At 38.9% G+C, this 26,237-nt stretch overlaps 1 protein-coding gene across 1 annotated transcript in view; it reads right to left on the bottom strand.

Moving 5' to 3' along the window:
* The window catches only part of DCAF5 (DDB1 and CUL4 associated factor 5), a 68,343-nt gene that overhangs the window by 13,213 nt on the left and 28,893 nt on the right, over window positions 1-26,237 (bottom strand). The window contains exons 6-7 of the mRNA XM_066188235.1: window positions 20,032-20,245; window positions 6,055-6,121 (exon numbers count right to left, since the gene is read on the bottom strand). Coding sequence (XP_066044332.1) covers window positions 6,055-6,121; window positions 20,032-20,245 — 281 coding nt within the window. The remainder of the gene's footprint in view (window positions 1-6,054; window positions 6,122-20,031; window positions 20,246-26,237) is intronic.

Below are 26,237 nucleotides of genomic sequence, written 5' to 3'. Positions count from 1 at the left end.
GTAACAGAGGAATTAAATGACCTCATTAAGAAGTCTTTTCTATCTAGGACACTGGAAAATAAATCCCACTGTTTGTTCATATAAGGTAGAAAGACCTTCCACAGACTAAAGCATAACTTCATACAAGCCTTGTGAATTACTCAAAGCACTGAAAACTCCTGAGAAGAACCAGATATTTGCAGCTGCTGCCAGTGTGCCATAGCATACCATTCCACTGCAGTACTTGGCACTACAGTAGTAGCCCATTTAAAATTAATTTAGTTTTCATTAATAATAATAATCCTGGGTACATTTAGACCACAGGCCACTACTTTGCATTTGAATCCTGTGAGATCATGATATGCTAACAAAGAGACATACCATAGTTTGGAAAGCAAATGCACAGCACAATACAAGCAAATATGCACAGCATATAGGGCCTCTGCCTTCAGTGCAGCAGGTTATGTTTAGGTAACTTAAAAAGTCTCTCTCTGGTCACTCACACACCTGTATTTGTTTCACACAATGGATGCCAGTAGATGGCTTTGCTCCTCAGAGACCCATCTGCAGAGAAGCTAGATTTAAACACAAGCACTTTCACCCTGAGAGACAGGGTCCTGCAGCACACCTTCTTGTGGGATCAGGAATCTGACTCCAGCTCTGGGAGCAGCCAGCCTTACTAAAGGTTTCTCAGCAGCACAAGCAAAAGTGACTTCAATCACATCAAATACGGGGTGAGAACAGGAAGGGCTGGTCAAGACCTCTTCTCCTCCTAGCATGGTTAAAGGAGACATCAGAAGTACCAAGTGCCCCTCGTAAGAAAGCAGCTCCAATTCCATTTGCAGAGTTGGAGCTAATGGCATAAGCTGCTTCCTTTGACACCTTTGCATACCCCCTCCAGCTTCCAGGCGAGGTGGAAGGATCAGCATGGCCCTGCAGAGCTTGAGTGAAAGCACAAGAAGCAGTCAGCTGGTAGCAGCCTCTGCCTCAGACAGCAACTCCTTTGCCTGGCCTATGCCTAGAACCAGCCCCATAGTGGTCTTGTACCCCTGTGGAGGTTCCAAAAGCCAAAGAGAAAATAATAATTAAACATTTAAAGACTATGCAGAAAGCTGTAGTGGTAGTGGCTATTTTTGGATGTATATTTTCTCACTTCTTTTGTTGCTTCTAAATATCTGCCATATCCCTTATCTATCCCAACCCTCCCACTGTTGTTATCACCAGTATAGCTAAACAATAATATGAAAGCTAAGACAAAATTGCTATAGAAATAAACTTTGGCACACCCTTTCCACTCTGTTCCCCCTCCTGGTCTGAGAGGCACTGCTTTTTTGGTGTGCTTAATGGCATAGGTTGCAACAGGTTTCACAATATTATTGGAACCATGCAAATTACTACCAACTATGCTTTCTGAACATAACAGATATAAACTAAGTAAAATTATCTCCCAACCAATAGCTGTGCTTGCAGTTTTTTGTTTGCTTTTTTGTGGTTGGGCTTGGGTTTTTTTAATGGAAGTGTGAAAAGTGCTTGGCTGTGCATTTCTTTTGCACTAGTGGCTGCAAACATTTTCAATACAACCAAGAGAAAGGAGCTTTGGTACAATTAGACGGCCAGGTGCTAGGGACTAAAGCTTCTCTAGCCTCTCCCAGTGCTCAGTGTTATCTTCAGCTTTCTATTCCTGAATTAGATATTAAACATACTAAGGCTGGTGAGAGAAACACTCGTGGATGCTCAATCTTCTTTCACTTATCTACAGCACTACAAAGTACCCAACACTGCCTTGTTTTCTGATAGATGCCACTTGGCCAGTACCTTCCAGGTCCATGGCATTATTACAATCCAAATGGCATGGAAACCAGTCCCAATTCCATGGAATACAAGAACCTTTTCTACAATGATCCAGCACTTACTTGCTGTGTTAATCAAACAACTATACCATAGCACAATATGGTCAACACTGAGGGACCTGAAAAAAGAGATGAACTACAGTCCCAAAAGTAAAAGAGTTTATATCCCAAGACCACACCTCAGAAATTTTTTTTTTTTTTAAAAAACACAAACCTTCCAGAGCATGCTCCCCACTGGGTCAGATGGCTTCCCCTGCCCCAGCCAAGCAGTATGCACGTGTGTATACGTACCCATACATAAAATACCTCAAAAATTGCTAAAGACATTAGGAAACAATAATTTTTTACTCATCTTCACTTATCAGCCCAGAACTTTGAGAACTTAAAACTACAAGCTGTCTCCAATGAGACAGCCCTGTACAAGTATTGTGAAAAGATCTGTTTCTGAATTCTTCAAGCCTAAAGAAGTGTCGGCATTTACAAAGACCAAGGAGGAGGAAAAAAAGGAAGAAAAATTGCATTAGTTCTGCTGAAAATTTCTGCAATTAGTTTAGTAACTGGACCACAATGACCTTTCTTGCTTGCAGTTACAGTCAAAGTCAGAATTAAAGAAGTTTTGAAATGCAGTTTGCTGTTCTGATTTAGTAAAGTTTTCCAGAACCTTGTGACAGCTTGCTCTCATGAACTGAAGGATCCCCAGCTATATTCTCAATCACAAATAAATACCGTATCCCACACACAGCAGCTTTGAGCAATAATTCAAAAGCAAGAGTTGCACAGATGATTCAGAGTAGTGAGTGAGGAATGTAAAATCCATTTTGACAACTCTTGGTCTAGTAAACCCTCTATTACTCCACAAGACATGCCAGGCTCTGCCTTGAACAGAGGTTCTTTACCAGCTAATAGACCATGTTTATTTTATTGGTGTCAGTTTAATAACGTCTTAAGTGCTTATATGTTAATAGGCTTGCTGGACAAGTCATGTAGGACTGATGTCTCTTCTCACTTCCAGCTTACATTGGAATAAAGCAAAAGCTGTGGAAACTCAGGACTGCTTTTCTTCTGCCAGACTTACGTATTAACTTTGCTAGAAGCTGCCTCTGAAAAAAACTGTGATACTTTCACGGATTACTTTAAAGAAGAAACTGGCTAACAAATTCATGAAACATTTGGCAATTACTTCTAAAGCACAGTGGAAAGCTGGATAGTACTTGGATGGAGATGAAAGTGGAAAAATGAGCAAACTATTCCATCTTTAAGAAACCACAAAAGGTGCTAAAAAAGCAACCAACCTTCTGGCTTAGGAAATCCTAGCCTATCCAGAATAGTGTAAGACTGTAGAGGGAGACAGTCAGTAAAGCTCTTCAGCAGAATAGCTTCCTAAGCAATTTAGGAAATACCTTTCTTCATATACCACCCTGCCCCAAAGGTGGCAAAAATCCTGCCTAATTATTGGACCAAACAAAAATGCTTGCAGATTCCAGCTGACTATGGGAATGTTTTAATGCAACCTACTGGAAGGACACTTCTAAACTATGACTATGTGGGGGAAAAAAAAAAAACAACCAAAAACAAACAAAAAAACCCAGCAGAACTTGTTCTATTCTCCTGGCAACATACCAGTACAGGCAATCACATTTCTCCAACTTGAAATATGTTTGCAACTGTCTGACTGGTGTGTTCCTTCATGCTTTACTTCATCTTTTGTTCAATAATGTTGCTAACCATTGGATAACCAGTACTTGGTGCACCTATGCTTAAACAAAATAGTTTCAGAGCTGTTGTTAAGGATGGAGCTGTGTAAAAGGATAGAAGCTTGCAAAAAGATTCCCTATTTTCAAAGAACTGATACAATTTAAGGGAGTTGTATCATAAATATTCATAGCAACACAATGTCTGAGTTCAACCGGAAGGCAGAAATCAGTTAGAGAGATATTTTTATTTAAAATACCAACCAACAGTAGAGGACATTACATCATCCTGTCTAGTTTGCACACTATTTTAAGTAAAAGACCACATTCCACTCTCTCAGATCACAAACCCAAAGGCACTCCTATTTTAGCTAGAACATAAGAAAGACCAAGGAGTTTTCCCCTGAGGCAAAAGTTTTCCAAAATTTCTACATCCCTAGGGCAAGACTCTTTCTCCAAGAAGGAAGCACAGCAACATCTCTCTCCAGAAATCATTCTGAACAGCAGGATAAGATTTAAGAAAGGACATTTCATCACATTCAAAATGGGCACAACCTTTCAAGCAGAGCTGAATGAAGGAAAGAAAAGCTTCAATAAGCCTATTACAGGTGATCTGGATGCCCACTTAGTTATTTGCCACAGAAGCAGACCTTTGGGTCTAACAAAAACAAAGCTTCTGAGTTTTGCTGAAATATTTAAAAAAGAGAACTGCTCAAGTTACAACACATTAAGACACACACATTCCCACTCCTGGATCTTCTGATTCGTTAAGCAACCACTGAGGGCAATTGATATTAAGTAATTAATTTTGTAACTGAAATGTTGCAAGTGTACTGACACCCTTCCTGAAGTTACATGAACCGGAGACAAGAAATCGGACCCAAGCAGATATGACACTGTTTTGTAGTAAATCACTAATTAAATTTTAAATTTGTTCCATCAAAATGTATCACCTATTTGTAAATAGCAACTATTTTTGCAAGCATGTATCTTCTTTACAGAGGGGCATATCTAACAATTACTCTGAAGCAGATTATTTTTCTTAATAATTATTTTCCTTACAGGTGCAACAAGCATTAGCTATCATCCTTGCACAAAAGTCCCAGATAAAAAGTTTGTCACATGCAGCTGTCTGGGAAAAAAGTTTTCAAGAGTATCACAGCCGTATAAACAGAAAATCTCAAATACAGACTTTACAAAGGAAGGAAGGACAGTATGGTGACACATGCAGAAAATGTAATTCTACAGTCCACACAATAAAACTTACAAATAAATAACTAATTATAATGTATGTAATCTTTGTTTTAAAAGAGGAAAAATCTGTAAGTAGTAGTAAACCAGTGTCAAATGTAAAAGAAAATCACACACCAAAAAAAAAAAAAAAAAAAAAAAAAAAAAAAAAAAAAAAAAAAAAAAAAAGCAGGGAGACCTCTATAAACTCTATGCAAAGATAGAAGGCCAAGCTACTGGTATTTAGTAGGACCATCTTCAGGACTTGTGGACCGCAACATGAAATGTTGGTTAACTAAGCAAAAACCCCAAAATTAGAATGTCATTTTCCTCAAAACCCTGCCATTAACTGAAGGCTATTTCTCCTCTCAGCTGTGGATTATACAGCTGTAATTAACAACCTCTGAAAATGAAACAAAATATTTTCATTTTACCTCTAACATAGCTTGTAATTTTCTCTCACTATTGCTAAAGCTTCTGAGACCACAGGATAGTCCTCAATTGTACTTAATATCACTGAAATGTACAGTTTAAAGAGCCAGAGCCACTAAAATTGAAAACACTAGTACAGTTCTGAAAATCTTGACTCTTTCAATTAAAATTTAACACCCTTCTAGAAGTGCGGTGATTTGTTTCGACAGAAGAGAGATGCTGATGCTGTATGGCTTAGAGCGTTATACTGCCAAACCCTACACCCTACTAGACCACATCAAATTAGACACTGACCAACACTGGCATTCACAATATTTACATTGCCCCCTCACAGCTGCTTTTAACATGCCTCTCCTGTACTTTCATACAGAGCTGTGCTACTGCTGTTTGCTTACCATGTCTGTCCCAGCATGGGAATGGGTCAGAAATTAGTTAAAGTGGCCATTTCCACCAGCTGATAGTGCTCCGCCACCCAGAAAGTAAAAAAGCACAACTCCTCTGCATTGGAAATCAATGGGAAGATTTTGGTATAAGAGGAATGAGGGGAACAGAGGTCAATGCACTGGAGCTGTAAGGAGCACCCTGTTAACCCAGCACCATTTCATGCTGCAAGCTTTATTATGGGAGGAATGATCATTACACGAGAAGGGAAAAAAATAGAAAATCATTATGATAAAACATTAAAATGGCATTGACCACTGTTACCCAAACACTGGACCAGGCATTTGTAAACTCTCCCTACTGAGCTTTCCTCAGAGTCGCTCTAGATTCACAGTGGGAGAACAGCAATTTTTTCAAAATACCAGTCTAGTATTTGTCAGACACCTGCCCCCCACTCTTCCTTCCCCATCTAAAACAACAACAACACTTACCTGCTTCTGGATCTGGAGGAATCCTCCACATATACAAATTGAAGTCATCAGAGCCCGAAAGGATGTACTGTTAAGAACAAAAGTAAAAGCAGTTTAAGACAAAGTATCACCTGAATTATGCTACTTTACTATTGATCTACTTCCTCCAAACCAAAAATGAGAAAAAAAGGATAACTTGCATCATTCTTTGCACCTCAACAATCAATTCACATTTAAATGGAGATGAAGTACCAGCACAAAAATGCTGCATGCATTAAACAGACCAGAATTGAAAAGCATACTTCAGATATCTAATACCTACTGCTCAAAGTGTACATTTGCTTTGCTAAATAAGGCTATGAATTTCGATTGGCTTTAATATAAGCATGTCTAGATCTAGATCACACTCTCTATTTTTCAGCCTACAACTCTGGTCTTTTTTTGATGTCGAAGAATTTTCTATTTTTTTCTCATCTCCTGAACTACCAAGGAAAACTCCATCAAAAATGTATCTAAGAAGAGAGCTGCTATGTCCATTACTCATCAAGCCAGATATGTCTACCAAGACCATCAAAAGTCATCATTGAGAATAATCTTGAACATGAAACAAAAAAACAAAGCTAAACATTCACTGTCAGCAAGTCTCAAGTGGTTTAAAGCCCCCCTCCCCGGCTCCTGCCCATTTATCACACTATTCATTTTTTCCCTGGTCATAGTTACTCTGGAGAGATGGAAGGCTGCCCTTTTGCAGCAGTGCGCAAATGTTAAACAATCTCTTTATTGTGCAGAACTTGAGGCAATATGCAATTTAAAGTAGCTTAATATACTACAAGCAGGCACAGGAATGACAGGTGACATTTGATGTGGCAAAAAGCTTACGCCTCTCAGTTCCAAGAGGCCACAAACTGTGACTTGCCTCCAAATACTTATTCTCCAATAAATGACAGGGAGTACAGTTTAATTCTCTGTCAAATTAGAGATTAAATGACACGTCATGGAACCAATGGCAGATTCCAATTCCAGTTATACTGATGCAGACAGTGTAAATCTCCATCCCTCCACTAATGTTAGGCTGCAGTTTCATCAATACAGTCAAGAAGCTGGGTTTTTCATTTTATTATTATTATTATTATTAGGTTAGGGGAAAGGGAGAAAAATAAAGAAATGGACCCCGTTCGTCCCTTTTTTAACCTTTGATGAGACACAAATTCTGTTTTGCTTGGCCCAAATATAACTGGTTTCTGCCCTTCATTCTCCAGGGAAACACAAAATCATTAGGCAAAGTAACACCAAGGAGGGAGGAGACAACATAACAACATGGAGTAACACAGGACTGAGAAGCAAATAAACAAAAAATACACAGTATCACAGAAAAAATGGCTATCAATTTGCATATATTCTGTTTGCAATGCTAATTACATTAGTGCAGTGTTTGGATGTTTCCTGTCACGAAAACGCAATAACGAACCACCAAAATCCCTTCTCTGGTTTCCTGCTATCATAATCCAACCATTCTTTTTTCTTCATTTTTAAGAATGCAGGATGTGAGTAAGCACTTATGAATGCAATTCTGCTCCTTTTCTGACAGGTAAGAAGTACTGATCAAACAAAAGCTCCTTTAAAAGCTTGTGCACACTAGTACAGAATCACTCATAAACCCATACTTTCCAAGCCAGAAAGTTATTTCTACAAGCCAACATGTTCAAGCACTTAGGCAATTTACCTTCCAAACCGACCTGACAGTGCCAGGAATATGTGCTTCCCCTTTCATTTGACTGCTCATAAATGTTAGCCCACAGCAGGCTGAGCTGCTGTGCCAAAACTCCAAGGATTAGGACTCATATAGGAAACATCCCAGCAATTAAATAGAAAGCACCTCTAATACGTTTTGTTAAAGAAATGCTACATGGAAAAAAAGTCTCATTTATATAGAGATGCTGCCAATTGTTACTATTTATTACCATATTGTGTTGTTGAAGCAGCAACTAGTTTGCCAAGGACACATGACTAAAAACAGATTTTTAACTAAAACACCTAGAAAACTCAGTATGTTGAATTTATGACCATGCCTTTTTTTTTTTTTTTTTTTTTTTTTTTTTTTTTTTTTTTTACCCTCCCACATATCATAAACTAACAATGACAGGGCCCCAAAGTGACAGATTTCACATAGCCTGCATGAGGCACGCAGGACAGAAAAAACATGTTATGTACATGCCAGGAATGGAGTGCCTGTGAGACCCTTCAAACCTGCTTCCAAAATTATTTGCAGAGGAACACTCTGTGTATCCTGTAAGACTCAATGGTCAATTGTGTAGGAAATCACATGTGTCACTGCCCACGGTGCAATATACTACCTGCAAAGACCATTGACCCCAGTATACTCTGTCTTGCTTTGGAGACAGCAAAATTTAGAGTGCCCTTGCAGTGATGTGTAGTAACAGCAACTTAATGCACTGTCAAGAGTGTAAACAGGAGGTCAAGACAAGTGATTTACTCTCCTTATCTGGCATTTTTGAAGCCACACTTGTAGTTCTGTGTCTGGCTTGGGACCACCACTGCAAGAGTGACACTAACGAATTGGACAGAGAGTGGACAAGAGGGCTGCTGCAGCTGAAGGCCCATGACCTGCAGGGAAAACCTAAGGGAACTGGTTTTGTTTAGCCAGTAGAAAGGGAAGGGACAGAGTGGACCTAAAACAGTTTCCCACTAATCAAAGGAATACTGAGCAGCCAGGGACAGACTCATCTCAGAGGCATGCAGTGAATACCCAGGAAACAACAGTCACATGTCACAGCGAGGGCAATTCCAGCTGAGCACAAAGGGACAGTAAGTTCAGGAGCATAACGAACACTGCAACTCAGCCCCAGAAAGGTGGTGGAATCTCCACTCTTGCAAATCCAAAATTTACCTGAACAATTCCCTAAGCAATCGGATCTGATTTTGAAGATGGTATGTTCTGAGAAGCAACTAAAGTCAGGTGACAGCACAGCTCTCTTCTGACTGTTTTTTTTTCAAAGATTGCCAAAATTAGAAGGGAAATAATGGTCTTGGTGGATTAGGGTTGGGCTTTAGGTTACAGTGGGGAGGGGAAGGAGGATGGAAGAAGTGAACAGTGTCAGGAAAATGCCCACCTGAAACCTTCACACTCCATCAGACACCACAACTTCATGAAAGTACTAATGACAAGACAGGCCACAGCAACAGGATCTGCAGTTCAGCACATGGACTTGAATAAATTAAAGTTATCTCAATTTGGGGAATTTAAAGGAAGAAATTGACCAAGTACCTTAAAATGGTTTACAGAATCACATCATGGCTGAGGCTGGAAGGGACCTTTGGAGGTCATCTGGTCCAATCCACCTGCTCAAGCAGGGCCACCTTGGAGCTGACTTACCAGGACTGTGTCCACATGGCTCTACAGTTTCTCCAATAGCAGAGATATTCAATCCAATCCTACCTACTTAAAAGGATCATGAAGTCCTTCACTTCATTTTCATTTTCAAGCCTAATGACATTTGCACTGATCAAACATGCTTGCTAAAGTATTCTGGAGTGAATTAAAGAAAACAAGTAGCAATGAATTAAACATCTGCAATGCAATTATGTCCAGCCACAGAACAAGCTCAGCTCAGGATCTGAGCTGAAAAAGTACTTATGGCTTTAATCTTGACACAAGACAGCCATTAGTAAATGCCAAAAGCATTAACTGATAAAGTCATGTACACAAGTTTGATGTTGTAAGTAATGTGCTGTGAGTAGTGAACTTTTAATATAAAATTAAATTTTATTTTGATGGCTAAGTCTGCCAATAATCACCAGAAATTTATCATATTCCACAAAACATCCAAGTATTTTGTATCTCTGCTATTACACTGCCACCACTGTAGCAGTCAGCATTGTTTTCCACTTTCTTTCCTTGTAAGGATACCTTTGGGTTACAAGTTTTCCTACTGTTCTCACAACATAGAATTGAATTGCCAAAGGCATTCCTTTTGTCTTTTTCTGTAAGACTAGGTGATATGGGTCTGACAAGCAGAAAGCAGCTTTTCTGGTCAAGACCAAGAGACTGCCAGAAGAACAACCTCGTGACTGCAGCCATTGCAAGAACGATGTGGCACACGAAGCTTCGAGGGTGGACACCCAAGCTGCCAAAGTCAGAAACACGCCTGACGTCACTTGCATGACATTTGGAAAACAATCCTCAAATTCCAATTAGTACTCTCTGTACAAGACAATCAGAACCTAAGGCCTCTAGAGAGCACAGCTGGACTGATGTTACTAGGATATTTACAGGACCATTTGTGAAACATTTTCTTTGATATATTCATTATTAATATAACAATAAGCCAATAATTCACTGCACTACTTCACAGTTGTAGAATAAGGACTAAGAAAACTAAAAAGTCAGCTCCTACTACTAGAAAAGTCAAAGAAATAATTACTATTAAGTTCACCAAACTCTAGTTAATAAGGCTCAAATCCTGAGAGAATGGAGTAGACTTCTTAAAAGGAAGGAACAGAAAGGAAAAAAAATAAAAGGGCTTGAAGAAGGGTAGATGAAAGAATGCCATCCTGCATGTGGTTAGACTCCACTTTAATTGTGAACAAGGATTTTTGTTCCTGAGGGGATAGATTCCTAGCAGAGTACCTCCTATTCACTCACTTAAAGAACAAAAGGCCAGATAATCAAATCACAGAAGCAAGCCAGGGGGAGGCAAAACCATGTGCATTCTCAGAGACAACGAAATAGCTAAGACATCAAGCACTGTCCTCCCTCCACCCTCCCCCCTAAAGACAAACTCAAGCTGAACATAACCTCAAGAACCTCAGTGCTGAATTAGGAATCAGACCAGGCCCTGCAGGAGGAGCTCAGATGTCTGGGGGGGAACAGACCAATATTAAACCCACCTGTTTCACTGTCTGCCACTGGGCTGCTGTATCTGACCAGGACTTCAGAAATCAACATTTACAATATTCACATGAAGACAAGATTATACAGAAAACACACTTGCTGTTAATACTGGAGTTTTTTAAGAAGGACAGAGTCAGCTTGTATGCCTAGCTGTTAGCAACAATGACAGGAAAAGGCTTCCAGATGACTATGAGCTGCTGATTCAGAAGTTTGCCTTAGAAGGAAGAAAACTCTCAGGCATGGTTAGTCTGCTCCTGGGAGAAAACACCAATTCAGTCTGAGTTTCAAGTACGCATAAAATGCTTAAAATGAACCACCATCAGGAATCTGAAAGAATTACGTTGGACCAGCACTCCCCACTCATTCCACTGTAACTCTTCTCATTTTCTCTCTCTCCCCAAGGAAATTACAGCAGTTGATATAAATAAATGAAGATCTAATCTGCTTCTGTAGTCTAGTAACAGTAGCATTAGCATTGCATTTTTCAGAGTACTACCACTCCAGGGAATTTATTTTTTGTTCACAGCACTGCCAGTTTGAAAGCTTTCAAAATCCCACAAGCTACATTTCCTCAGGTGCTACTAAATATGGATTATTTCAATAAGATTTTTTCTAAATCGCACCTTGTTTTAGTCTCCAATATTCATATTTCCTACTCCCATAAAATGTCTTATTATTTATGACCTCTATCAGAGAGATTTTTGAGCTTTTGGCCTTAGATAAAGGACTAGCAGACATGGATCATGTTTCTAAAAGTTTCAGCAAGCCTCTTGAATGGCCCTACTAATGTAGGGGAGAACAAGAATTTAGGAGCCTGTCTTAAATGCACAAATCAAAAAGCACCATCGCCATATAATTATAAATGTATGCACAAACAACATACAAAGGCACAGAAATTATAACCATTTTAAAACTAAGTACTGCTAAGTTACTAGCAGGAAAATGCTTGTCAGACTCCAATTTCATGCTGTTGTTGACAGCTTTGAAAGAAACTAAACTTCTTAAATCTCAATTCCCACTCACTTGGGCATGTCTGCCCTTTCTTCAGAGGGGCCAATGAAACTTGGGGCAGAAAAGATCAGAGCAAACAGATTTTTTTCTCGGGGTTTTAGTGAGCTGTCCCTTAGCTTCTTCAAGTAGTGCAAAACCCACATGCTGGGGAAGAAGCACAGAGATATCCAGATTTGAAATAGTTAGGCTGGTGCTTTGCATATGTCCTTTAAGAGACAAGGACGTACAGGCCCTCTATTTTACCTGTAACATAACATAATTAATGGGTGGGATGTAGACTTTTGCTTCTTTTCCTATGACAACAGATAAAGAAACTGGTTTGGGGCAGTCTGCTAGGCTTAAGTTTTAATTCCTCGAGACTTGCACATCACTTCTGTGGTGGAATATGCACTGATAAGCATTGAAGAAAACACAGTTTGACATGAAACATCACTGAAGTCCGAAAAATACTGTTTGTCCAAAAGAGACTGGAAATCACCTGTGGAAAAGGAATCCATTTACATGAAGAATATAAAAACTGTGTATTTATCCAAGGAGGAAAGGTTTCCTAAGTAAACAGGGCTTATGGCATTTCGCTCTTTGTGACAGCTCTCTGTCTCCAAGAACTTCTAAGCCTAACAGCCAACTTCAAATTTAATAAAGAAGTTGAAGATTCCAGAATTATGGACTGTCCAGAAATATTATTTTACAAAAGAGCAGCTGTCACACAGAGAGGAGAGCGATACCCTGTAAGTAGCCACTGAAAACAAAGCAGTACCATAGATACATACTACTAACTAAACATCAGGAAACTCAAAAGGGAAGTCATCCTTGAACCCAACAAAATCCCAATGTGAACATGACAATCCGCTCCTCATGGAACTATTTCAAGGGGAATAAACAAAAAGAAGCTAAGTGTAAGAAAGCTCCCCTCATACGCAGGTGTATATTTGTGTGTGATTGTGCGTATATATATATGTATGTATATAAAAACCACAACCATGAACACTAGCCTTGTTATACACTACATTTTGTATGAGAAGTATTTGACAGAATACAAACAAAATTTTTAATAGCTGCTTCTAGACCTTTCGTGGTGTCAAGACTGCTCTACACATCCTATTTAAAAAAAAGCTTCCCCTGTTATTCCTTCACTTTTAAAAATATTGATAATTTACAATTTGGTCATAATTTCATGTTGTCTGCATTTCCTGTAGGTAGAAAACCCACAGATTTACTTTCAATTCATCTTTATTGTTAGAGTATCTACTAACCAGTTGGGAAACAAGAAAAGAGGAGGAGGAAAAGAATTTTCCTATTCCAAAAGCATCAAGAAACAAACAAGCAAGCAAACAACAAGGCAAAACAATTAAGGACAACAGTCAATTAGTCAAGTATTTCCATTTCTTTGCGATTCCTGATCTGTCAGGCTGGTACCTTTATGCTGATGAATCTAGGGGTTGATGAATCTAGGTTTTTTGTATAGAATTTCCACTGAGTGCAGCTTGAAAGACTGCTGCAATCATCACCAGCTGACTTCCTCAGCAGGTCTGTTCCCACCCACATGTCTTGTGCTAACATTGGAACCCCTAACAGCAGTGGTCTGATTCAGTAGCTACAGCAGTAAAACCTCATACAAATTGTCACGAGTCATTCAATATAGTATTGCCATTTATGGATTCCAGCCAGATTCTGTAGGGTCAGATGGGTGCCAGCACAACCCAAGGGAAGTATAGGATGTCCCCTTGAGGGCATACTGCCTTGTTGGTACCTCAAACTGCAACCCCAGTCAGACTGGTAGTGGCAAAATAATGAGCAGTCACCTGTGCAAGATACTAACCTCTTATTCCTGTCTTTCAAAGCAAAAACCTAAAGTAAGAGGAGACGTAACAGAGGAAGCTCTCTCTGAGATGTTTTGGAAAACTTATGGCTATGAAAAGAATTTGCCTACAAGGTATCTACACAACCTTTCATCTTCTACTTCACAATAAATTCTGGAGCACGAATTATGGGAGTTTATTTCAATATTTATCAGATTCAAAGAGGGCTCACAACACTGAAAACAGACATCTTCTTTCACACTAGCCAGGACAGCCTGTACTCTACATTCTACCCTGTACTCTTTGAGACTGTTTTTCAAGAGGCTGAAAACTGGCACAAAAAAGAGCTTAAAAGCTTTCCATCTCAGCCTGAGAACCAAACAGGTGAGTCCAAAGGGCTTTTTAACAACAGAAGCTTTGTTTCTCAGTAAGAAGCATGCCTATCTCATGAACTGGAAAAAGTAAAGCTGTGACACAGCAGACTGGAGAAATACAAATTGCTTCAAGTACATAAATTTCAAAGCCAAAAATTTGTATTCCCACTCCCTAAATCCCTAATCTTACAAGCAGCCAGCTCTGTGTGGGGCAGTTTCAAATGCTTACAGAAGCATCATTGGGAACAATCCATCAACATTATTACAGCTGCCTTTTTGTCATGCAGAAGGGCCATAACAGGAATTTTATTAATGAACAAAAGCAACTTAGAAATCCTTACTGAGGATTTCTATGGCAGGGAAAATACTTCTATTACATTACAAAGAAATCAGCAAGTTTATCTGAGCATATGAGAGATGCTACTAACTACAGCATCATCTCCCATGATGAGGAACACAAAGCCTGCAAAATTCAAAGTCTCCTGAGTCTGAGCTCCACTCCACCAACCAGAATTTAGTTTCAGTATGGGTCCTTTTGGGTTTATGTATTGCTGTGCAAATGTCTAAAAACCTCCCCCAAGCACTTGCAGAAATGCAACAGAGAAGGGAGACGGGAAATGGGGATGGCAGGATGCACCAGGAATAGGGGAAAAGACAATCAGAACAAGAAGGGTTAAAGAAAATTCATAGCTTCTGCTGTCAAGACCTTGACTCTGAAGAGGCATTTCCCAATGTCAATTACCAAAAACAATGGGGAAAAAAAGAATAATTTCACTGCTAGATTAATCTTATGAGTGGACTTTACAGGTATGTATTATGCAGATAGCTGGAATTTAAACTGCTATTCAGATAAAGCAAAAACCAAAATACAGTGTCATCAGTAACTCTTGGAAGAAACCAAATTTAAGACAGAGTAAGACATCGATTTTCTTTTTATCCAAGCACAGCAACATATTTGCACACTGAATGCTTTTCATACGTTAAGAAATGCCGACTGCAATAAGCTACAATTCATTAGGAAGTCTTCCATGCACTGGAAACTTACAACATATTTCCTAGAGGAATAATTCCCTTTCTTCCTGCTAGTTCTTAAACTTAGACATTGATAAGGACTACTTCCCATGATAAATGACCTCCAAATTAGATGACACAAATAACACCACAGAAGAAACACCGAACTCTCTTTCTTTACAAAGGCAATATACAACCCTACAAGACCCCTGGCACCTATACAGCTAACCTTGTTTTTGGAAGAGTAACATTCATGTAATAATTCTGTCCTGTGAAAAGCTGGCTTGTCCCTAACCAGGGGTATTTAGAACACGGATTTCAACATAATGAGGGTTGTAACTTTATAGGGACTTGGAGCAGCCTTGCAGTACCGTGAGCAGTGCATTCCTGAAACTCTCCTATACCAGTGTAATGTCAACAGAAAAGGCTGAGTGGTGATGTAATGTCTGAGGGCATGCCAGAGTCAAGACACTTTTTGTTTGATTCACAGGGTACAAGTTATTTCTCCCCACCCCCGCCTTTTTTAAACAGGCAATACGCAGTTGATTTTACAACCACAAGCGTTATAGAGCCTCACATTATCTACACAGGGAAAAAACAGAAATGAACTGATAGCATTCACTATTGTGAAACAGGCAAAAATTCTTGAGCAAGAAAACCTTTTGGACTATTTTAGTTTGGAGAGTGGTTATGTTTTGTGTTTTTTTCTGGGCCTTTTTTTTTTGCTGTTGCCAATCACTATAGCCTCTGAGGCTCCTACACTTAAAAACACATTTGGGTACCTAACTCCTGCAATACTTTCTGTATTCTCAGATACAAGAAGGTATTTTTTATACCAGTCTAGCAACTAAAAGTCCTTAGTATTTTTATCAACATTTCCCAAATTCTAAGGCTGACAAGAAGAATAGAAACTCACCTAGCACTGTGACATGGCTAGAGAGTGTCACACATTTAATATCTGAATGTAATCAAACACTTGTGCATACTAAAGTCAGTGGGACTTAGGTGTATAAATAAACTGGTTTTAAAATCCTGGACCTGGATGCCTGGAAGGATGTTTAACTTATGTCCTCACACAAATCTCTACAGGCAACAAAGGCAGTGGGAAGCTGAGAGTCATGCTTGATCCATCCACCCTACCTTACCCTTCCTCTCTTTCAAAGCTGTATGACCCAAGTGAGCTCCTGGATAATGCAAACACAATACCATTTTGAGCCCATTTATCAATCAACATCAGAGCTCTTCTTCAAAGAGTAGAAAAATTGCTGTCATGTGAATTAGCTCATTACACCAATGACAAGGACAACAGAAAAGGTTCTGAGAGGAGCAAATGAAGGTAGTTTTAAACGGGTGCAAATAAAATATCAGCTAAACGATGTCTCTCAAGCTTTGGTAGCTCCATGAAACAAGAAAAGCATGACTGTGGCATTTTTAGGAAAAATTATCTTATACATACATATATACATACACAATGCTCATTGACTTTGAAATCAAGCCCACAAGGACTAGGACAATAACGCTTTTGGAGGAAAACAGTAACTTGCAAGGCCACAAAGAGAAACAAAGCTGTTCATCCTCTAAGATCCCTGTCACTTAGCTTGTGCTGCAACTCATAATACCTGCAACAACTCAAAAGCATAGAAACATTTCAGAATATGTTTTTAAGCTTAAAAAACCCCAAAAAAACATAGCAGTTAACAAGTGAGTCTTCCTGCATTTTGTACCTTAAAGCATTAATGATATATCATTCTTTGCTAAGAGGTTTCAATCTACTCGCATCTCATATGCTCCAGTAAAAGCAGGTGGAGTATAGACCACTGCATGCCTGCTGGTAGCAGGCTTCCCTTCAGAGTGACACATCAGGAGTTCTGGCTCCAAGTCCTTTTGAGTACCTATCATAATCTGTGAGCACTAAAAAAACAATACTGAGAAAATATTAGGAAGTCTAAATCCCATCAAGAGACAAACCAAACTGTTCCCCAACTAGTAGTCTGTGTTTTGTTTCTGCAAAGAAATTCCATCAATTTAACACACATACCTTATCAAAGTAAGAACAACACTTCTGGTCATTTTGGAAAATTAAGCATTTGGCTCCTTAAGATATAAGGGCAATCTCCAAGAGAACTCTTAAGCTGTGTGCTGGTAGCTCAGGATCTGCTCATTTCTGCCATACCAGAATGCAATCCGTATGGAACGTGGCATTATTTACTTTTACTGTAGATTTTCACCACTGTATTAAAACAAATTTCCAAAGGCAACCCAAAACTAACAGTTAAGGGGTTTTAAATTCTGATGGCCATAATTTACAAGAAAACTTCCTTTGAACAAACTGTTTTCTATGTACAAACGTCAGAGAAAGATTAGCAAAGGCTATAGCTCTGTGAGGAGCTGAGTCTCACAGAGCTGAAAGGCCGTATCTCCATCTCTCATCCACCTTCTAATTCCTGTATCACATCCCAACTCTTGTCAGAGCTCTCTGAGTGTCAGCACAAGTCATTAACTCAGGAAAAGAAGTAAATGCTTTTGCCAGGTTAGGAAGTGGTATCAGTAAAAGGTCTTACATCACCCCTGCTGGACAAGAAAGGCCTCCCCCTATCAGCAGTTCGCTTTTTTCCCAATGCAATTGCATTCTAAACATTGGTGAGTTAAGGATAATCCTTTCTTATTAGAGTTAAAATATAGTATAGAAATGCAACTTTATGAAATGAACTACCTCTGCAGACAATATGTAATAGCTTTTGAACACAGAAGACTCCATTTTTAATTTATTGTGTTGTATAAGAAAGGTAAAATCTAACTATTTAAGACAGCTTAAAAGAGAAAAAAATATCAAGCTGGCAGTTTAATAAAGATGAAAAAGAAGAATCGAAGACAGAGAAAATCAGAGGTTCAGTATGAAAAAACTGCAAAAGAAGCCTTCCTACCATAAGTGCCACTCACAATTTGAAAGCAACTTTCTTATCCACAAGTCCCTTCAAATGAGCTTTAGCCCACACAAAATTTTGATCCTATGAGGAAATACAACCAAGGTATTCTGTGAAGCTTACTCTGCATGAATCTCAAATGAAAGACATCCTTTATAAAGGTTAAGAACAGCAATATTAAAAGGGAGAGGTGACTGGAGCCAGATTAAATTTGATACAGCATTATTTCTTCTTTTGATGAATTCTGATTTGCAGGGGTGACGACTTATATACATTATACCAAAGCATACTATTTGTATAGAAGGGCAAAACTCAAAAAAAATATTATTTTTTTATTCACCTTGTCTATCTTACAGTAGGTTCCAACTCTAAGCTTCTTTTCTAGATATACCTGCAACTGGAATTGGATTCTCTGTAAAAGGCAGTCCCCTAAGGGCTATCAGTCTTAGCCACTGAATTTGAACATTATTGGACAGTTTCAGTCATAGAGTTGGAGCATGTGTTGGTGTTTTCTGAATTCATTATAATTTTTCCTTCCAGTTAGAACATCGGTATGAGCTTGTGTCTAAATGTCAAATTCCACATCTCTCTAACATTCCATATAAAACTTCATCTTCCCTATTAGCTTCATACAGTTTTATGAGAGAGTATAATTGTCTTTTGCTCTGATTTCGAACTCATTAGCAGCATTATGTGCTGCTACTTATCTGAACAGAAAGTCTGTCAAGCCACAAGAATATAAAGTTTTTTTTAAATGCAGGCTCCTGAAGCATTGCATCAGCCTGATACAGAACAGAAATACTCCTCCTGTTAAAATAATACCATACCCATTACAAAATGCCTTAGAAAGCAGACCAACATATATTAGACTTTTCTCTATATCTTTAGTAACAGATGAAAAGCTAAATTATGTGTCAGAGTGTACACAGCTCTACATTGAGTTCCAGAGAAAAGTGTGTTATCTTTAGGCTGACTAAATAATGGACCACAAATTGTCAGTGGTTTTCTTCTTAACCAACACATGTTTTCCCATGCTTTATCGTAAGCCCTCAATGGTTTTAAATGAGTTTCATTATCACATTTTCACACTCCTGTCAAAAATATTCAGAACTAAAGAACACTGCTCAACATCAGTGACGTGAATGTAATTCCTACTTGGAATCTGAAAGAAGCTCAACTCTGCCTCCTGCAGCAGTAACAATAGAATTAGAGATGAAATTCTGACTGCAGGAATTTTGCTGATGACAGTTAAGAAATTTTCAGATCATAGTTTGATACTACCATAGCTTGAAAGTATATCTTTTGTCCTTAAACATGCCTGTGGTTATTAAATACAGCTGTCTAAAGACGGTATCTGGCTATAGAAACATAAGAACTTCTGTTAGCCACTTTATGTGTGACCTACTTCTTTGTGAACAGTAGCAGGGACAGACCCCTGCCTCAGTGAAGTAACAGACTATTCTTTCCTAACCACCTGCCATCACCACTTACAGAACACTGACCTACAAAGACCTATCCTACCTGATCTAGTAGTCAAGTACTAAAAGGGAAACATTATCATCTGAAATAAGAATTAATAACTCTATAAGTACACAATATTTACATTTTGTGGGACTGCCTCTACGTCATTCCATAACAAAATTGAAATGCAAGGAAGTCGCTTCCTTATCATATGTAGATGAGTAAATAACATTGTACTAATTGGACCTAAAAAGACAGCAAATATTTTTTCTGAATATAATCTTCCAAGTAAGTTTTAGATCATATCAAATAACAGGTAAAACTTCTCATGTGTTTTGGTATATGTTTTCCTTCTTTCACAGCCCACATTGCCAAACAGTTCTGAATAAGCCTCTACATGTCCTGCTTCCTGTGTTATCTCCTGAATCAGAAAAACGCCACGCTCACTGAGGTGTTCTCAGTCATGGAATCTCTGGAGACCCAGGGCAGCGTTGCTTGCTTATTACCTGATCACGATCACCTGCAAAACAGCAGCTCTTCATAGTGCAGGAGTTGAAGTAGCCCTGGTTGTCGAACTGGAAGACGGGCAGGCGGCAGTGGATGTCGTAGAGCACCGGGGGGAGGCGCCGGCGCAGCGCCAGCAGCTGGGTGCCGTTACTGTTGAACCGGACGCTCATGGCGCTCTGAAGGGAAAGGTTCCCCCCATAGCGGAGCAGTGAGCTGGGGAAAGACAAGTGGGAGCAGGTGAGATGGGCTGCACAGATCAACTCAACTAATGAAAGACAGAACTCTCTTTAACCTTACTGAGGCATTTCAAACAAACAAGCCCAGTAAACTATAACTTTATTTAGTTTCTGCTCTAAAGCATCAATTCCTAAAAAAATCTTAATATGAACCCTGAAAGACAAGCTACCAAAATTCTATGACTGTAAAGTCTTCAGAAGGGAAAAGTTAAAGACTGTGAGTAGTTTTGTTAATAACAAATATATTTCCTGCATAGGAGCAAAGTTGGACAGAGCACTTAGCCTTAAAAAGGTGGTTCTTTTACTTCTGGGATGTCTGACTTTGAGACTGACTCTACCATCACTTAGCCCTTTATGTCAGCTGGTTCTTGAATCCAAGCAGTCTTTTACCCTTGCTCTGGCACCAGATGGCATTTTCTCCAACTGTAAACAGGCTGGTCATTCTCTCTCTCTTCTGCTTCTATTTATAATCTCTACAGGGCATCAGAGGATGTTTAAACTCCACAATCAGCTCCAGATGTCTTAAATAAAAGGACATCTTACTAACATGTTATTGCAAGAAATGCTAAAATAAGTCACTTAGCTAATCTTGAACTAGCTTCATCTAAAAATACTGCCAAGTAGGCAAGACAATTATGTTATCACATGACACTATTACCTAAAATTCTCATGTGGCAGGTTTAGCTGGTTTCATTGTCCCATATAAGGCTGTATGCTCAGACCAGGAGTATTTGTATCCATTCTTATTGACATACACAAAACAAAACCAAGGGTTCACAAGTTTCCAGACTCTCTCCTTGAAAAAGTAACAGAATGTCATTTGTTCCATAAAGGAACCTAAACTTAATCAAAGCACACCTTAAATGCAACTTTTACCAATTTTTTGTTCTTTTCAAAGACTTCATTCAATCCATGTACTTATAATGATTGTGCATATGGAAAGCAAGACAAAGATGGAAGACATTTTATCCCTTTTTTTGTTCAGTGATCAATGAAACCTCCCCAAACAGTACTAGAGTTCAATTTTTTGTTAACAGTTCTGTTTTGAGCAATAACCATCAAATCTTGTTGAGAGCTGTGACTTTTATGCCCCTACTGGACTAGAAAAAGCATGCGAGCTCAGAATTTGTAAATTCTAGAGGGAAGTTTATTAATAGATTTTAATGCATAATACTTTCTGATATAGCCCTTTGCCCCAACAACTGTGAAAAATGAGTCACTCCACATGGATGGGAAGCCACATTCCATGCAGGTCGAAACATGCATCATTGCCTGAGATACCGTAAAGTTAAAAAACCATTGTTCCTAAGCTGGAGTTAAACAAAACCAACACAAAATCCAAGACTCTACATAATGAATGCCCTAAAAATACACTCCTCACCCACACACACACTCTTCGTGAACCAAACAGTTAAAGCCAGGGTGTCACAAAGGCACCAGAAGTCACATTTTCAAAGCCAACTAACTAGCAAGTTCTTCAAGCTGAGCACCAAAACTTCAGAACACTTCTATCAGCATGAACAGCCCTGGTGTCTCATGTTCTCCTCCTCCATGGCAAAGTTGCCAAGCATTTCTTAAGCATGTTCAAGGTAGTTACTTAAAACATGAGAGAATTTAATACTAGAAACTGTAAGCTTAGAGACAAAGATTTAGGATCCCTCTCATCAGCCCTAGTTTCTTCAAATTGAGACCAATAAAGTACTCAGCTCAAAATACTCAGTCAGACATTAAACATTAAAAATCAAAAGAAAACAAGATAACCAAAACACATAAGACATTTTTGCCTCCCTCTCTTCTGACAGGTGTTAGTAAGCCATCTTTTTTTCCTATGGAATTATCCACTTCCTTAAAACATCATAAACCCCCCAAAACCCCAACCCAACCAAGAACTCAACACAAAAAACAGGCAGAAGAAACAATCCCAGATTTTTCTGGCTAAGAAAATTTTTAATAAAAATAAATGAGTCGTCCAACATGAATAAGAAGGTCATAACAAAGATGTACCAACCAGACTCAATGTTTAGTTGCAGCCACTGCTGCACCAAGATTAAGCTTCTCTCCTCATTACCAGTTCTCTCTCTTACTTCAAATCACAACCCAGAATTCTCTCCTGCCTACAAGTGAGTGAGCCTACCAGATGCCCCATCCTTTCAAGTCTTCAAGCAAAGTTTCCATAGTTACTAGTATGAAATCATTTGAGATTATGTTTTATAGCAATAGGAATGCAATATTAAACTGGATCCCATTCTGCTTACAGATGTTTCATTAAGTTCCTATAGCAGTCAAAGGTACCAAAGCAAACACTTGGAATTTAATTCTGTATTGTGCTGCAGTAACTTCAGTGTAGCAAAGCTCCAAAAGAATGTCTTACTTCAGAAATTAAAGGAAGCAAGTGACACTAGAACTTCAGAAAAAATTATCATATCCACACATGAAAAGTCTAGAATTAAGGAGCTGTATAGTTAATACTCCTCAAAAGATCCACAATTTTGCCTGCCTCGGACCCTCACTCCACACAATTCAGCCACACATGTAATGGAAATATAGTTCCTGCTGCAGTTCTTTTTAACATGTGGCTCAAAAAGAAAAAAAAAAAAAAAAGAACACTGAACAAAAAAAAAAAATGAAACCCCCACACTAACAAAAAAAAGCAGTGAGCTAGTTTGGCTGATACAGAAAGAATACCAATATAGCTGTTTGCCATTCACTTATAACGTAAGAAAATGACTTACCCCACTTGCCTTAATTCTGGCCCCAAAAGTCGGACACTATAGCTCCAACTGCAGCATTTCACTACACTAATCACAAGACAGCAGTTTTGTGTTTTCTCCACCTGGCTGTGTCCTGACTGCTTCCTCTCTGCCTCCTTGGAAGGACTTGTTAAATTTACTGCACAGTGTTTTAATTTACAAACTCTGAAAAGAGGCAGCAGGTAGTCAGGTGGGGGTGAGCTGAACAAACTGACACAAGCCCCCACCAAACTTCCATTTCCTGATGCAAACAGAGGAAAAATATTTGCTCACTCTCTCTCCTCCTAGGACAGATTATCTGAGAGATGTTCACAAATAAGAGGGGGGATGTGTATGGAGGGAGTGCAGCTCATGGCTCTATCTTGGTGGAAAAGCTGCTCACCTAATTCACAAACAGAAGACATATAAAGGATTAGAGAAATCTCTCTTTCTCTGCCTCATACTGCAGGCACTGCACATGGTAGCAGTACTGAGAACTGAGGAACTCTAAGACTTTGGAAAGTTCCATCATAAAATTGTGTTGATTTCAGAACAAGCATGATGGTTTTAGGGAAAAATAATAATTGCCTAAGATGCCTTCTAGAGTTACCTATCTCCATCAAAATTGCAGGAAAAGAGCAGTCAGCCCTCTCCAAAAAAGAGGCCAAGAGAAGTTATTTTTTACAGCATTAAGCCACTACTAATACTTGTCAGTACTAAAGAAGATGTCTGAATCAAGAAGCTCTAAAGACCTTCAAACTAATCAGAATGAGAGCGTTTGCACTTTCTTTTTTTGGGGGTTGGGGAGGGGAGAAGAGGAGAAGTGCTGTGTTTGAGCATGTTCAAATGACTATCCCCTTTCTCAGTTGCACCAGGGTGTTGCTCTGTACCTTTAGTCAGTGTTACTTTTGGATTTTTTCACACAGGATTACGTGGGGCAGCGTAGACATGTTTGGATATGTTGCTCATGTTAGAACTGCCACTTCTGTCTGCTCCTTACTGCAAGCACTAACAAAGGAGTTTCAGAGGCAACACCTTGTTGCAGTTACTAAAAAGTTGACTGACGCATCACGCCAGAAGGAATACACTCATCTTGAAGACACAGACCATGACAGCTAGTGAGAAATCTGAAGGCAATACTAAACGGACATTTCTGAACAAGATGAGTGCTCTTTCTGCCACAGGCATTATTTTTATGAATCCAAAGCTAGACTACTCGGATTTACTCTGCTTCCAAATTTGGCTCACCCAGACAGCTGTGGAATGCTGATGTTGCCTACCAGCTCTGGAAGCAATATAGAGAGAGACACATGCACTTCTGAGTTTTTTAAGAAGTCATATTGTATGATTAAGAGAAATATTTAGTCCACAGATGGAACACTGCAATCCAAACACACATGCTGGAGCTGGGGGGAGGCTGAGCAGGGAGAGAATGGACGATTATCTGCAATATGGTCATTTCCGTAGCTGGATATGCTGCACTCAGGCAGCAGGCAAGCGCGAGCTAAAGACCAGCTCAGGCAAACAATGGAAGGCTTTGAATCCAGGAGTAGCACAACTAATGTAAATAATTTGGTTTCTACTGCCAGTTAGTGGGGTGAGGGAAGGAGCAGTATCACTGCATTGCAGCACAGACACTGTCCTTGGGACAGGGGTGTCGTTTAAGAAAAGAAATTAATTAAGCAAGGGAAAAATGGTGGTATCATAAAAAGCAGTGAGTGAAGCTAAGATGATGAAATAATGACCTTAAAAGGAAAGAATGAACTGAATGCTTGTAACTAATACACACCATTGCATACAACTGTGTTTGTCAGCAATTCTGTAACCACAAAATTGAGAAACTTCGAACTGTGCAAAAAAAAAAAAAACAAACCCAAAAAAAACTGGAATGAAACTTGGCAAACAGAATTTTGGCCTGGAAAACTGCAGAAAAGTTTGGGGGTTTATTTGCAAGAAAATTACTGTGTGTTTGAAAGGACACAATTCATATATAGTCTGAAGCAAACACTTAAAGCCAAATTTACCAATAACAGAAAAGTCAGCACAATATCAATAATCATGCAGACCTTTTTGAAACAGATTATGAGTCTCAGAAATCTCAAGATTGTTTCCTTGAAAAGCAAATAAATTGTATCTGAGTGTACAGCATTTCACTGTAAGTATGGTAAGTGTTAACAAATGAGAAGGAAGCCCATCAGTGTCTAAAGACCAGAAGATATACAAGTCATACTCAAGATTTTATTATTTTCCAGAAAAAAGCTCATTTTTCTAAATTCTGTCATCACTACTTCTGATTATCTTTACTGTCTCCAAGAATCCTTACCAGGAAGTAAGGGGTATTTACCTGGACATTAAACAATAACCAAATAACATCTTTGCTTTCCTTCAAAAGGAAAGTACAATTAAAATCAACTCCATCCACCAAGATGAGAAAAGTACAGAATTCAGGATGAAGATTCTGCATGTTCAAAAATGTGACATTTCTTTGCTGTTTACTGTTAGGGGCAGAAACATATAAACTAGCTCAAAATGGAATCTCCCTATCATTAATGAACTTTCATGCATGGCAAACTCTAAGGTGAATAGAAGCTTTGCTGTTCCCTCCAAATCACGAGGGCAATATTTTAATTTGTTTAATAACTGAGATTCTTATCTGACCACAGACTTCAGACACTGGAGTCTTAAAAAAATCAAGCACCACCATTTATGTACCCAGAGCAACCCAACAATGTGACAGCAAAGGCTTGCCTAGTTTGGCCCTTATGACCTAACTGAATCACTGAATGAAAATGTTGCTACATCACTGATCTCAGGCAGGTCTCCAGAAGGCATGATGATTTCCTGGATTCTGCCTTTATTCACAGGAAGATAACACAAGAATTTCAGTATTCAGAGGAAGATGGCAAGAGCAGAGGCTTAAAGTACACTATACTCTCCCCCTCATCTGTATTACTTTTATCCTTTCAGGATTTAAGGTTATTAAAAGAGTGAACATTACAAAGATTGAACAGTAGCAAATGACAACAAGCATTAAAAACCCTTGTTTGTTTGAATGTTTCACAACCTCCTCCAGCCCTAGCCAAGTTTTGTTTTGGTCTAATTACAGACCTATTCTCAAACATTCTCCTGCCTTAGGCTTGCCCTCACTAAAACCCTGAAGGTCAGCAGGCACAAGAATGGCCTATTCTCACTCTCTGCTTGAATCATGTAGGTGTTACAGTAATGTAAGTAATAAATGAG

This window comes from Chamaea fasciata, unplaced genomic scaffold (genome assembly GCF_029207755.1).
Source record: "Chamaea fasciata isolate MVZ Bird 193981 ecotype frontalis unplaced genomic scaffold, bChaFas1.0.hap1 SCAF_7, whole genome shotgun sequence".
NCBI lineage: Eukaryota > Metazoa > Chordata > Aves > Passeriformes > Sylviidae > Chamaea > Chamaea fasciata.
Note: the sequence above shows the minus strand (reverse complement) of the source record. Positions and strands in the feature narration are given on the sequence as shown.